Source organism: Anguilla anguilla, chromosome 16 (assembly GCF_013347855.1).
Source record: "Anguilla anguilla isolate fAngAng1 chromosome 16, fAngAng1.pri, whole genome shotgun sequence".
NCBI classification, from domain to species: Eukaryota; Metazoa; Chordata; class Actinopteri; order Anguilliformes; family Anguillidae; genus Anguilla; species Anguilla anguilla.
Window position 1 is genome coordinate 36,905,161 of NC_049216.1, and position 14,379 is coordinate 36,919,539.

Here is a 14,379-nt window from a genome sequence, read left to right on the forward strand (position 1 = left end):
CTTGTTGTAAGTCGCTCTGGATAAGAGCGTCTGCTAAGAACCTATAATGTAATGTAATGTAATGTATTAGCAGCAGTGTATTATAATGCACAGGGAACTGGTTTGGTAACCAAAAGATTGCAGGTTCAATTCCCATGTATTGTAGGACACAGTCCTTGAGCCAGGTATTTAGCCTGAATTGCTTCAGAATATACCCAGCTGTACAAAAAAATGGCTGCAGCGTTTAATTGGGATGTGCTGCTGCTGATCCACCATTAGCTCTTGGCATGTAAGGGACGGCATCCACCTAATGGAAAAGGGTTTTTTAAAGAACCATGAAAAATGCAGCCAACAGCCCCCCTCAATCTATCACACCAAAAACCACATTACTATAGTTAAAAAGAATCAAAGGTAGTTTGAGCATATTGTACCTGCCCAGCTTTAGCCCTGCACATTCTTAATGACAGAGGACAGTCAGAGTACGTTGAGACTAGAGTGGTTGATCATGCTTTTAGCGAGCTGCTACAGTCAGAGCACAGCCCCAGAGAGCAGATCATCCGCTTTCAGATCCGAATACAATTAACGCGTTTACGAAGAATTGGACGTACCGGAAAAACTCTGACACAGCCGAGTAAGCTATTGAAACTAAAACAATCATGAAGATGCACACCGAACAATGCCAAATAATTTACACAAGATTTGACTTCAAATGAGCTGCCTTTGTCTCAGTATCTTCCACAACATACTGTACCAACCTAAAAACAAAGGTTTAAATCTAGAGATTAGGACTGCTATGAAAGCTAATTCAGCAAATAAACAGAAAGCTAAATATATAACAAATGACTTTTTCCTAAAATGATAATACCATAACAACAAATTTATAAATACAAACGTATATAAACCTCCAAATTAATTAATCAAAATTACTTATGCGATATGTGAAATAATCGATTTTAAAAAATGTATTATATCTTACATTTTTAAAGCACGAATTTACCTAATACCCATAATAATCATTTTAAGAACACCTAGCGTCACTTGACCGGAAGAAGTTGGAGAAAAAGGACGTTTTTTCCGTCATACTCATCACTTCCTGTTGTGTTCCGTGGATGTGTACGCCAGACTTTTGATTGATTTTAGTTCTGTAAATAATTTTGAATATAGTTTGCACCGTATAAATAGTGGTTATATATCCAAATATTATAATAAGGCAACAGCATAAACAGTCCGACATTTCAGGATACGGGGATTTATTCGAGGCTGTGTATTCGTGAGATCGGGTAGCTACTTAGCTACCCGAGGTACCTAGCTAACATAGCTAGCTCGTTTGCCAGTCTAGGTCTGTGTCTTGTCGCTGATTGCTTAAGGTCGGCGTGTGATTTAATTTTTTTAAAAATCTTCTTTGGTTGCCGTAAACATTGTCTCATTCTCTGAACCAAGTCATGGCAGTTGTCAACGAAAGTGGACTCAAGAAAATGCTGTCAAAGGTGAGCAACAACCAATGGCTAGCTACTGAATAGCGTTAGCTAGCTAGCTAGTAATTGCTAGCTAAGTCAGCTGGCTCGGTAGCTATTTCTACACCTGTTAGCTAGTTTTTAGCTAGCTGTCAGCTTATAACTAATGTTTCGCTTAGCTGACTGAAAGGAAGTGTCTTAATGTTATATCTGCCAGAAACGGACTGCCAGCTGGCTAAATATAGCTGTATGCTAAATGTAAAGCATAGATCACTTCAGGGCGTTGATGATCTGACAACAAAGATAATCCAGAGTAACGTCAGGCTATTGCATTTCCATTTAGACTAACAACCCTGGATAGAAGCGAAACCATGTATGAGTGTAATAAAGTCTGTCATTGACTTACCACCATCATCACTGTGTTATCCAGCAATACAAGTACAGAGACCTGACAGTACGTGAAATTACCAACGTGATTTCCCAGTACAAGGATTTGAAGCCGCTAATGGATGCCTACGGTAAGCACAGGCCTCTGGTTCCGAGTTCCGTGACGTTACGTTTCGTTTACCAACATATAGGATCTATGACGATGCCACTTTGGAAACCAGTAAATATGACAACTGTGAAAACAGACATTTTCATAACGTTAGTAAGAAGTGTGTAACACTAAGTGAGATTTTGACGAGGCCCCGCCCCTGAGAAAGACTTAACAGGTGCGGTTCTCGGAGAAATTATGAAAGGTTCACGTTTGAATATTTCACTAGGGCAGTACACTGAATGTGCGGCCAGCTACGTAATGTGTTAACTGACTGCGACAGCGAAGGTACTTGAGGAAAGGATCTGCAAACTTTTCTGTTCGGAATGTACATACGTGACAGATGGTGACACAGCTTGAGAAACATTTACATTTAAGCATTTCGTTTTTCATAGTCCAGAAGAACACACGAATAGGTAAATGTCTAACTATATATGGTAGAGATTAAGGATTTGTTCTGAAGGTAAATTATATTAGTATTGGCTTGCAGATGGTTTGATTGCCTGCTATCGGTGTTTATAGGTCTTTGTTTAATCACTTAATATCAGACTTTCATATTTTCACATCCTGGCTGAAATTTGTTCCATTTTTATGTTCTTTTGTTCTTGGTAGTTACTTACAAAATGTTCCATTCTCAGTTTTCAATGACGGTTCCACCAGAGAGCTGATGAGTCTGACAGGAACGGTGCCAGTCAGTTACAGAGGTAAGAACCTTCACACACAACCAAACACGGCTAAGAACCTTCACACACAACCAGACACAGGTAAGAACCTTCACACACAACCAAACACGGCTAAGAACCTTCACGCACAACCAGACACAGGTAAGAACCTTCACACACAACCAAACACGGCTAAGAACCTTCACGCACAACCAGACACAGGTAAGAACCTTCACACACAACCAAACACAGGTAAGAACCTTCACACACAACCAGACACAGGTAAGAACCTTCACACACAACCAAACACGGCTAAGAACCTTCACACACAACCAGACACAGGTAAGAACCTTCACACACAACCAAACACGGGTAAGAACCTTCACGCACAACCAGACACAGGTAAGAACATTCACACACAACCAAATACAGGTAAGAACATTCACACACAACCAGACACAGGTAAGAACAGGCTGACTGACTGAAAAGGCTGTTCTTATTCTAATGGCTTATAAATTCACTGTTAAGGGCTTGATCCCTTCTGTACAAAGTACATCTGTCCTCTGGCCCTCTGCAAAAATAAGGAGTTGACTGCATGTCTGATAAGGAAATTCTTCTTTCATTGCCACTAATGAGATAAAGAAAACCCAGCTTGTTTCTTTTTTCCTCTTTTGAAGGTCAGTGTTCAGTAATTTTCCACTGCTAGGAGGGCTGTGTGACTGCTGTAATCATCTGTGTTCGATTAACTTGCCTTGTCTAAAGTATAGTCGAGGTCCTCGAAGGCCGTTGACATAGCTGGGGCGACATAGCTCAGGAGGTAAGAGCGGTTGTCTGGCAGTCGGAGGGTTGCCGGTTCGATCCCCACCCTGGGCGTGTCGAAGTGTCCCTGAGCAAGACACCTAACCCCTAACTGCTCTGGTGATTGAGAGGCATCAATTGTAAAGCGCTTTGGATAAAAGCGCTATATAAATGCAGTCCATTTACCATTTACCGTTGGAATAGAGCACTATATTTGTCAGAGAATCATCTCTCCGGCCTGCTTATTGCTGGTCACCATATCAGCTTCGGGTTCACCATTTATTCCTTTTTTAAATCTGAATTTTTTTGTTTCAGGAAATGTGTACAACATCCCAGTGTGCCTCTGGCTTCTGGACACCTACCCCTACAACCCCCCCATCTGCTTTGTAAAGCCCACCAGTGCCATGATGATCAAGACTGGCAAACACATCGATGCCAACGGCAAGATTTACCTGCCCTACCTGCACGAGTGGAAGCATGTGAGTCCCTGATGTGCAGCTCACCTGTGATTGGCTGCCTGTCACCTGCTTGTGTCTGGAGAGATTTACCTGAATGGACGGAATAGCTGGAGGATGAGGGAGCATTCGAGCCTTAAAGAGCTGCACTCTGCTGACAACGCTATCCCCTACCCTGCCCAGCCTGAGCGACTGTTAGTGCCCAAAATACTCATCCCACAGCCTGAGTGACTGTTACTACCCAAAACACTCATCCCACAGCCTGAGTGACTGTTACTACCCAAAACACTCATCCCACAGCCTGAGTGACTGTTACTACCCAAAACACTCATCCCACAGCCTGAGTGACTGTTACTACCCAAAACACTCATCCCACAGCCTGAGTGACTGTTACTACCCAAAACACTCATCCCACAGCCTGAGTGACTGTTACTACCCAAAACACTCATCCCACAGGCTGAGCTAACACGGCGAGATTGAGCGCCTCTCTGTCGGATACGTTACACGCACTGTTATCACCCACCACATTCACCTGAAACTCACCTGAAAAAGCTCACCTGTCCCTGAATGTTCCTCTCAGGTGTATGGTTTGAAAAAGCAGTGAGTTCAGGGAGAATTAGCAGATTTACTGATGACCCCCTCCAGAGCGCTGGCTTTATTTACACAGCGCGTCTCCTGCATATGTGTAATATAAACACAGCTATACAGCACCCTGCACACACCCTGTGGATCTCATTAGCTGCTGGCTGTGCCTGCCTGTTTGCTGACAGAATGCAGCTCAGCTCCTGTCACCACAGACAGATCCAGAGTCACTGTCCAGTTAGTCTGCTTCAACACTTTGGGCCAAATGCTTTTGCTGTTAGACCTGAGGCCCGTAAGGCTGCTGGCCCGGTCTGGCTCGGTTCTGTCCGAACTGCAGGTCTTTTCTCCTGCTTCTGATGCGTTGCTGCTGCATGGCAGTCTAACCCATGGCAGCATCGTCTGCCTGTTTTCCACTGTCCAAATACAGCCAAGGCTGTTCGCTCATAAAAAGTAAAACTGTTCTGAGTGAATATATGTTCTGAGGTTTTCCTGGATTTAGAGCATGTCTTATTTTGTGTGATGTGGTGTGCAGCCCCAGTCAGACCTGTACGGACTAATCCAGGTGATGATCGTGGTGTTTGGGGAGGAGCCTCCAGTATTTTCCCGCCCCACAACGCAGAGCCCTTTCCAGGCATCTGGACCCCCCAATGGTGAGTGCAGAGGTGCCCCCCCCCACCCCATAATCATTCAGCATCTCACAGCGATGTCTCACTTTTCCAATGCACTCATCTTCCATACTTTTGCCTGTTTAATTGTGATGATCTTCTGACCATACACAGTTTTCTTATCACCAGATTTATAGTTAGCATTTTCACCATTTTTAAATTGTAGGCCATTTTAGAGTGTTGTGGTTCAGTATTAAAGGAGTACCATGGTGATTTTCACACTTTCTCGGTTTTGTGTGCTATTTGCACAAGAGGCATCGAAGAAACACAATGAGTAAAGTATTAAATATGTCCGTTCTGTATTTTTGGAGAAATATGCGTTTTAAATTTATTGTCCTTTTTCAACCGGTTGAGAATGTTGTCAACTTGGTGCGTCACGAACACAGTAACCACTTCCCTTTCCACGCCCCGTAAACCCATGGATAACTCGAGACCCATAGTTTGCGCCGCTGGCTTACAGGCAAGACAATGCAAATATTTGACTAACGTTAGGTTCATTTAAATTAGAGTGCCTTTTAAGGACTATTAGATTATTTCTGGTTATATTCATTTAGCTAGCTAGTTAACGTTAGCTAGGTAGTTTGCTTTTATGAGGACGTTATAGTTGTGCTTTTATCTTAGCTTGGCTAGCTAGATAGCAAAAATTATAATTGGATATAAGTCAACGTCCTTACCTTAGCTATCTATCGATACTTGATATACTACTAAGCTAGCTAGCTTGTGAAAAGTCTCCCAAAAACAGCGGGTATCATGGGGGTAGTAGCTATGGTAACGGGGCACGGTCTGTCAATCATAGCTAACTGACAGTTCTCATTACCACGCCCAGACGGTTCGGGTGAACTTTTATAGTGGGACATTTAAGCTTATAAAAATACGTTTTAAAGTACATTGAAATGACTGAATAATAAAAAAATTATGCACATTTGTTTTGTTGTTGCCTAAAGACAACTGGGAAGTGTCACGTTCAACCACCATGTTACTCCTTTAAAGCCTTTTCTCAGCTCAATTTTTTTACTCTGGTCTTGGGATCCTGGTGACAGGGCGCTGTTAGTACTCTCTGCCTGCAGATGGCGCCAGTGGCACTTTGTTGTGCTGCAGTAGAGAGTGGTCATGTCTGAGTGTGCTCTGCCCTTCTCGCCCACAGCATCCTACATGCCCGGTATGCCAGCGGTGTCGCCTTATGGGCCCGGGCATGCTGCCAGCCCAGGGTGAGTGGGAGCACTGCATGCCCTTCACTGAGCTACAGAGCTTTATAGCCCTCTACCGTAGAAACTATGCACAGAAACACTGAGCTACAGACACTGAGCTACAGAGCGTTATAGCCCTCTACCATAGAAACTATGCACAGAAACACTGAGCTACAGAGCGTTATAGCCCTCTACCATAGAAACTATGCACAGAAACACTGAGCTACAGAGCGTTATAGCCCTCTACCATAGAAACTATGCACAGAAACACTGAGCTACAGAGCGTTATAGCCCTCTACCATAGAAACTATGCACAGAAACACTGAGCTAAAGAGCGTTATAGCCCTCTACCATAGAAACTATGCACAGAAACACTGAGCTAAAGAGCGTTATAGCCCTCTACCATAGAAACTATGCACAGAAACACTGCGCTACAGAGCGTTATAGCCCTCTACCATAGAAACTATGCACAGAAACACTGAGCTAAAGAGCGTTATAGCCCTCTACCATAGAAACTATGCACAGAAACACTGAGCTACAGAGCGTTATAGCCCTCTACCATAGAAACTATGCACAGAAACACTGAGCTACAGACACTGAGCTACAGTCCTAGAAGGGGGCTCGTCCTGTTATGGAGCTGTTCTAGTGTGTGGATGGGGGTGCGTGGGTCCAGCAGTCTGGTGTCGAATCCAGACTGCGCCAGCGCCCCCTATGGTGGACCGCCCTCAGCGCAGAGCCTGATTGGCTGTAGCAGAGCTTGGCAGGGGTGGGGCTCTGGTAGTGGTATGACTGTTTTTAGCTCAACTGTTGCAAGGTGGAGTGAAAAGAAGCGCTTTGCTGAATGCCTGTTTAGTTCTTGTTTGCAGAGAAAGACGCAGAGGATGGTAATTAGTGTGCTGTGTGTGGTAATTAGTGTGCTGTGTTGAAATTAGTGTGCTGTGTTGTAATTAGTGTGCTGTGTGTGATAATCAGTGTGCTTTGTGTGGTAATTAGTGTGATGTGTGTGGTAATTAGTGTGCTGTGTGTTCTCTCCAGTGGGTACCCTGGCTACCCTGGTTACCCCAGTGGAAACTCATACCCTGCCACAGCTGGCGCAAATCACTACACCTCCCAGACTCCTGTCACAACTGTTGGTAAGTTGCCCCACTGCCCTCTGGGAATTGTAGTGTCATGCTGCATGGCCTGCCTCACCCACGCTGTAAGGCTCTGCTGCACTCATACAGGGTATCTGAGAGGAACATGCATTTGCTGTGAAGTATTCGACTGAATTCATTAATTTTTTTTGCAAATTGATTGGTTCTGTTGACAAGCGCTGAGATTTTCTGGGCTTGTTGGATTGGTCAGATTGAACAATCCAGACTTCCTCTTCCATTTCTTCTTCCTCATTTTCAAGATCTATTTTCGGAAAAAATGTGTTTCATAATACCGCCTTCATACCTGAGGTAACTGGGAGTCCAGACTGTGGAGCAGTCATAAATGTTTCTGTAATAAAATGCTCTGCTGATGTGTGCGGTTTGCAGATCACATAATAAAATTAAGTAAAAGAGCAGCTGGCATAACTATGGAGCTCAAACTATAACCTTTAACTCACACAAGCACCCGTTCCAAAGGTAGATGCCTGTTCTCCACTGGGGTGTCACTATGTTTTACTACAACCTTTCTCTGACCATGACCTCTGACCTTTGCCCTGTCTGGAGTATGGCTTCTATTGTGAGGGTGGCCCAGAGCCAGTCCGCATTGGAAAGGTCGCGGCAGTAAGCGGAGCTGGGGTGGTAAAGGTCATGGGGCGTGGCGGGGGTCACGCTGAAAGGGCCTGTCTGCTCAGCTGCTAAATTTAGGGCAGCCTCTGGTGGGGTAGGGTTCCCTGGGCAGCCTTCAGAGTGGGCAGAGATCAACTCTGACATTAACACTGCTGACTTCGGCCTACGCCCCCTCCTGCGTCCTCTGCCTCCCCTCCCCCTCCTCCACCCTGTCCGTGCTCCCATCCCAAACTCCAGCTGTCCCAAACTACGGCCGTCCCAAACTCCAGCAGTCCCAAACGCTGGTGAACTCCAGGCATTCCTACTGCTGCGGACAGCGCCAAACTGCCACTGTCCTAAACAGCACGGCTTCTGTTCCCTGGATTTATCCATGGAGATCCTGTCGCATGGAACGAAAGCTTCCTGTCATTATATTGATTATTATATTGATACAGTTAAGGCCTAGTGCAGTTGGCCATGAAGCTAGTTATGATGCATGTATTTCTTAATTTTAATGTACTTAATAGTTTATTTATAACTGTTGTATCCAATGTGTGGTGTGGATTTCATGCATTCGCAAGTATTGTTGCAGATGGTTAGTTTTTTAAAAAAGAATGTTGGGCGCTGGGCCGTGCTCAGGTGGGTCTAGCTTCAGGTTACAGTTGGCCAAGATGATTGTGCACCTGCCACCCCTGCTGGTCAGTGGGGAGTCTGCCAGTTTGGCTGTTAGGGTCAGGCTGCTGAAGAAGTGTCTTCCTCAGACTGGCGTCTGTGCTGCCTGGCCTGGTCTTCCTCAGACTGGCGTCTGTGCTGCCTGGCCTGGTCTTCCTCAGACTGGCGTCTGTGCTGCCTGGCCTGGTCTTCCTCAGATTGGCGTCTGTGCTGACCGGTTGGGGACACTGCGGTGTGATGCAGAGCAGCGACTACCACGTGTGCTCTCCTGTCTGCACCCCTGAATCGATGGCGGACCTCGCGGCAGTGAATGCTGGTTTAACAGCGTCCGGCCACACTGCAGAGGAATCAGGGGAAAAGAGCGAAAAACAGACATGGAATCAGGTCACATAGAGCAAGGAGCAGAAACTACGGCTGCTGACAGTCTGGGTCCAGCATCTATTCCATTAACCCTTAGAAGAGCCGGTTTCCTGGAAGATTTTTTTTCCCCCACAAAATTCTAAGTCAGTGTTCTAGAACTCCATTGCTTTTAACTGCCAGTAGTGATTGTAACATCAGCATTAGAATGCTGAGTTGAAAAGTCTAATCACAAATTAGTGATGTTATGCCATAAAGGGGTAAACTGATGCGAAATGCAGTGAAGTGCATCTCGGGATGGTGAGGTGGAGGGAGGACTGAGCTGAAGATGTCAGGGTTCTTAATGCAGTGTAGATTCACCACAGTAATGTTCTAGAAATCAACATACCTGGTTCCTAAGTGGGGGCCTTCATTGTGGCCTCATTTGTATTTGAAACACTGTTTACAAATTCTCTAGCAGTAAAAATAGGACATATTCCTGACAGTTCCCTGCTCTTTTTGAATCCTGAAAGTGTATAAATGCAAAATGAATGCAATGCATTGAGCATTAATAAAGTCTATAAAAGGGTTTAAGCCAAGGACCCGCTCCTCACCACACCCCTGGTCTAATCATGCGTCATCACAGCACACAGTCTGTGTACAGCATGGCTGGTCTGAGTAAACGGTCTGAATGTGACTAATCTTCGCTAGAGAAAGTGCAGATCCAGGAACGTGTTTAATGTGGTAAATGAAGCGTGTGAAAGGAAGTGTGTTAAAACACGTACTGCAGCGCGGTGTGAACCTTCAGTGTCCTGACACACCCCAGCCAGAGCCAGTAGAGTCTGGTGTGGTGTGGTGTGGTGTGGTGTGGTGTGGTGTGGTGTGGTGTGGTGTGGTGTGGTGTGGTGTGGTGTGGTGTGGTGTGGTGTGGTGTGGTGTGGTGTGGTGTGGTGTGGTGTGGTGTGGTGTGGTGTGGTGTGGTGTGTGTGTGTTTGTGTTTGTGGTGTGTGTTTGTGTTTGTGTGCGTGTGTGTGTGAGTATGTGTGCATGCCTGTGTGTGGTGTGGTGTGGTTTGTGTTTGTGTTTGTGTGTGTGTGTGTGTGTGTGTGTGTGTGTGTGTGTGTGTTTGTGTGTGTGTGTGTGTGTGTGTGTGTGTGTGTGTGTGTGTGTGAGCTAGTAGGACCTTGTGTATGTATGCATGTTAGGCACATAAACGCAGCCCTGTTCCTAACCCAGCCGTGCGCCCTTTCCCCTGCCAGGCCCCAGCCAGGACGGCACCATTGGGGAGGACACCATCCGCGCCTCTCTGATCTCAGCGGTGAGCGATAAGCTGCGGTGGCGGATGAAGGAGGAGATGGACCGGGCTCAGGCCGAGCTGGACGCGCTCAAGCGCACCGAGGAGGACCTGAAGAAGGGCCACCAGCGCCTGGAGGACATGGTGTCCCGCCTGGACCAGGAAGTGGTGAGCAGACCGTCTCCGCAGGGCTCTGTGGCTCCGCCCCTCTCCGGCCTGATTGGTGCAGTGGTCTGTGGCTCCGCCCCTCTCCGGCCTGATTGGCGCAGGGGTCTGTGGCCCCGCCCCTCTCTGTAGCATCTGCAGGTTTACCGTAACGCACCACCTGCACCACAGAAACAAAGGTGTGTGACCCTGTGCCTGACAGTGTTCCGCTGTGTCCCCAAACGCACCTGAAACAGCGCACACTGTCCCCACATTCCTGCCTTTGGACAGACATGCAGGCTGGCTGTGTGTGTTATTCAGGCTGGCTGTGTGTGTTATTCAGGCTGGCTGTGTGTGTTATTCAGATTGGCTGTGTGTGTTATTCAGGTGGCTGTGTGTGTTATTCAGACTGGCTGTGTGTGTTATTCAGACTGACTGTGTGTGTTATTCAGGTGGCTGTGTGTGTTATTCGGACTGGCTGTGTGTGTTATTCAGGTGGCTGTGTGTGTTATGGTAAATGGACTGCATTTATATACCGCTTTTATCCAAAGCGCTTTACAATTGATGCCTCTCATTCACCAGAGCAGTTAGGGGTTAGGGGTTAGGTGTCTTGCTCAAGGACACTTCGACACGCCCAGGGCGGGGTTTGAACCGGCAACCCTCCGACTGCCAGACAATCGGTCTTACCTCCTGAGCTATGTCGCCCCTGTACCTGGGTGTGCCAGCATTCATTCCACAAGCTTTTGTATTTGTGTTTCAGACCCATGTATCCCACAATGCTTTGCTCTTCAGGAATATTGAGCATGTTCTTCAAATACAGTTTTGTAATGTTTGACAGTGCTATCCTTCAGGAATGTGTGGCCATTGCGCAGTGTTTCCAATGTGTACACAGCCCTTAAATGTGTGTGTGTGCGTGTGTGTGGTCTGTGTGTGTGTGCGTGTGCGTGCGTGCGTGCGTGTGTGCGTGCGTATGTGCGTGCGTATGTGCGTGTGCATATGTGTGTGTGGTGTGTGGTGTGCGTGCGTGGTGTGTGGTGTGTGTGGTAGGCGGAGGTGGACCGGAACATTGACCTGCTGAAGAAGAAGGACGAGGAGCTGAGTGCCGCCCTGGAGAAGATGGAGAACCAATCGGAGAACAACGACATTGATGATGTCATCGTTCCCACTGCGCCCCTCTACAAGCAGATCCTCAATCTGTATGCAGAGGAGAACGCCATCGAGGATACCATCTTCTACCTGGGGGAGGCGCTACGCCGCGGGGTCATCGACCTGGAGGTCTTCCTCAAGGTCAGTACTTTACCCCTCCTTCACCTTGTTCCCCCGCTCCCTCTCTCCCTCATCACGCTCTCCCCCCGCTCTCAGTCACACCCTGTAATGCTACTGTGAGTCTGATATCACAGCCTGTAATGCTACTGTGAGTCTGATATCACAGCCTGTAATGCTACTGTGAGTCTGATATCACAGCCTGTAATGCTGCTGTGGGTCTGATATCACAGCCTGTAATGCTACTGTGGGTCTGATATCACAGCCTGTAATGCTACTGTGAGTCTGATATCACAGCCTGTAATGCTACTGTGAGTCTGATATCACAGCCTGTAATGCTGCTGTGGGTCTGATATCACAGCCTGTAATGCTGCTGTGGGTCTGATATCACAGCCTGTAATGCTACTGTGGGTCTGATATCACAGCCTGTAATGCTACTGTGAGTCTGATATCACAGCCTGTAATGCTACTGTGGGTCTGATGTCACAGCTGTGAGTCTGACATCACAGCCTGTAATGCTACTGTGGGTCTGATGTCACAGCTGTGAGTCTGATGTCACAGCCTGTAAGGCCCCGCCCTCCTGTACTGAAGCCACTGAGGGTCTTATTTAAGCTCCCTCCCCTCCCGTGTCCTAACCCTAACCCTAACATTGTTGTCTGTTTCTTCCAGCACGTGCGGCTGCTGTCGCGGAAGCAGTTCCAGCTCCGAGCGCTCATGCAGAAAGCCCGCAAGACGGCCGGCCTCAGCGACCTCTACTGAGTCACCTCCACTCACCTCCCACAATGCACCTCTTTTTAAGACAGGACGGTCTCTCTCATTTGTGATTTCTTTTCCCTCTTCTTTTTTGAGTTTATCTGCACCCCCCTCCCCCAACTCCTCGCCCTCTCCAATATGTCACATTTGGGTGGGGAGGTCATACCAAGCCCGCTCTCCCACCCCCTCCTCTTTGCTGTTTGGTGGAAGGTGTTCTAATCTTCTCAGCCAAATATAGCCGACTTTTGGGCGCAGAAAACCGAATAATCAAACGGTATCTGCTTCAAAAACAGATTTCTGAAATGTAAAGTAGAATAATGGCTCTGGGGGAGCAGACAAAAGGATTGTAGGTTGACCAGTGGCCAGAGTGCAGTCCAGTGATTTATAAGCATTAGCAGCGCGTCTTGATTGGTCGGCTGACAGGTTATGTGAACACTAACTCTGCCCTACTGCAGGAAGCTGAAGCTCTTTACTGCAGGAAGCTGAAGCTCTTTACTGTAGGAAGCTGAAGGCTCTTTACTGAAGGAAGCTGAAGCTCTTTACTGCAGGAAGCTGAGGGCTCTTTACTGAAGGAAGCTGAAGGCTCTTTACTGCAGGAAGCTGAAGGCTCTTTTGGGGAACAGAGAGAATTATGGTCCCTTGAGTGGGTAAACTGCAAATGTCATTTTTACTGGTTAACTTGGCGAAGAGTCACTGCTTTCGGTTGCTGTCACCCAGTCTCTACTAAATGTCTCTGGATCTGGTGGCAAAAAAAAACAAACAAACTAAGAACTACACATGCAGCTCTTTTGCAGCACTGAACCTAACTGACACTGTAACGTCTGTGGGGCAATGTGGGGTTCAGACTTGGTGTGGGGTTCAGACGCGATGTGGGGTGGATGGGGGTGCAGTGTTGGGTCTGTCAGCTCCGCATGCCTGCCGCTGGGTCACTGGGTCGCTGGGTCGCTGGGTCGCTGGGTCGCTGGGTCGCTGGGTCGCTGGGTCCCTGCTCTTTGGAAAGGGAGCCTGTGACGCCTCTGGGGAAAGGTTACTCAGTATAAATTATGCGCCACAACCTTTCAGGGGACAGGAGACGAACTGTCCGATGATATATGCTACTTTCACCCTCTGGTCTTTAAAATGTAGGACTTGCTGCTCAAACTTGGGGACATTGTTCGTTTTGGATGCCCTGAGCTTCTGTTTGAGGATGGTTGAGCCATTGACATCACTTCCTGTGTTGCGTTTAGACTTCCTGTGACCAGCCTTGTTGCATGCAGGAACTGGATATTGCGGAGTTGATTGTGCAGCAGTGCGTTATTCCTGGTTTGGGCCTGGTTAAGGCACTTAGGCTGTGTGCAGTCCTTGTGTGTCAGTTTCACCTAAATGCACACATGCTACTGTAAAGCATGGAGCAGTGGGTCACATGGTACAAGGCAGAGTCAAAGTCCTCAGAAGGAAAGGTGTAGTTTTTCGTATGAAGTTGCCATTTTATTTTTCTGTCTTTTTTATTTCATTTTTATTTACAATCTTTTTTGTTTCTGTGTTCTTGTTCTTTATAGACAGGTATGGCAAGTTCTTATTCTCTCAGATCTTGCTGTTAAGGGATACTTTTTTCTAGTTCAGGATTAATGTCGAAGACTAATACCAGATCTAAAAAAATTTAACTTCCTCCAATCTAACTTATATCAGGTGAATAATATCATATTTTGCATTTGAACTTTTACTAAATGCACTTTGTTGGACATGTAAAATGGAAATATTGTTGTTGGGGATCCTATTTAGAAATAAAAAAATAATTTCCAAAAGCTGTTTTGTTTTGTTTTTATAATTAATGCAAACAGGAAGAATCTGGTGGTCCAGGAGTCTGGATGCCTACAGCTTC

At 46.6% G+C, this 14,379-nt stretch overlaps 1 protein-coding gene across 1 annotated transcript; it reads left to right on the plus strand.

Annotated features, from left to right (window-relative positions):
- The first annotated feature begins 279 nt into the window (after positions 1-279).
- Positions 280-14,302, plus strand: LOC118215194 (tumor susceptibility gene 101 protein-like). The gene is made up of 10 exons (XM_035395678.1): positions 280-1,466; positions 1,864-1,951; positions 2,607-2,672; positions 3,744-3,907; positions 4,998-5,115; positions 6,275-6,338; positions 7,353-7,450; positions 10,324-10,526; positions 11,550-11,789; positions 12,435-14,302. Exons 1-10 carry the CDS (start codon positions 1,422-1,424, stop codon positions 12,522-12,524), a joined length of 1,176 nt encoding a protein of 391 aa, XP_035251569.1. The 5' UTR covers positions 280-1,421; the 3' UTR covers positions 12,525-14,302.
- The last annotated feature ends 77 nt before the right edge of the window (positions 14,303-14,379 follow it).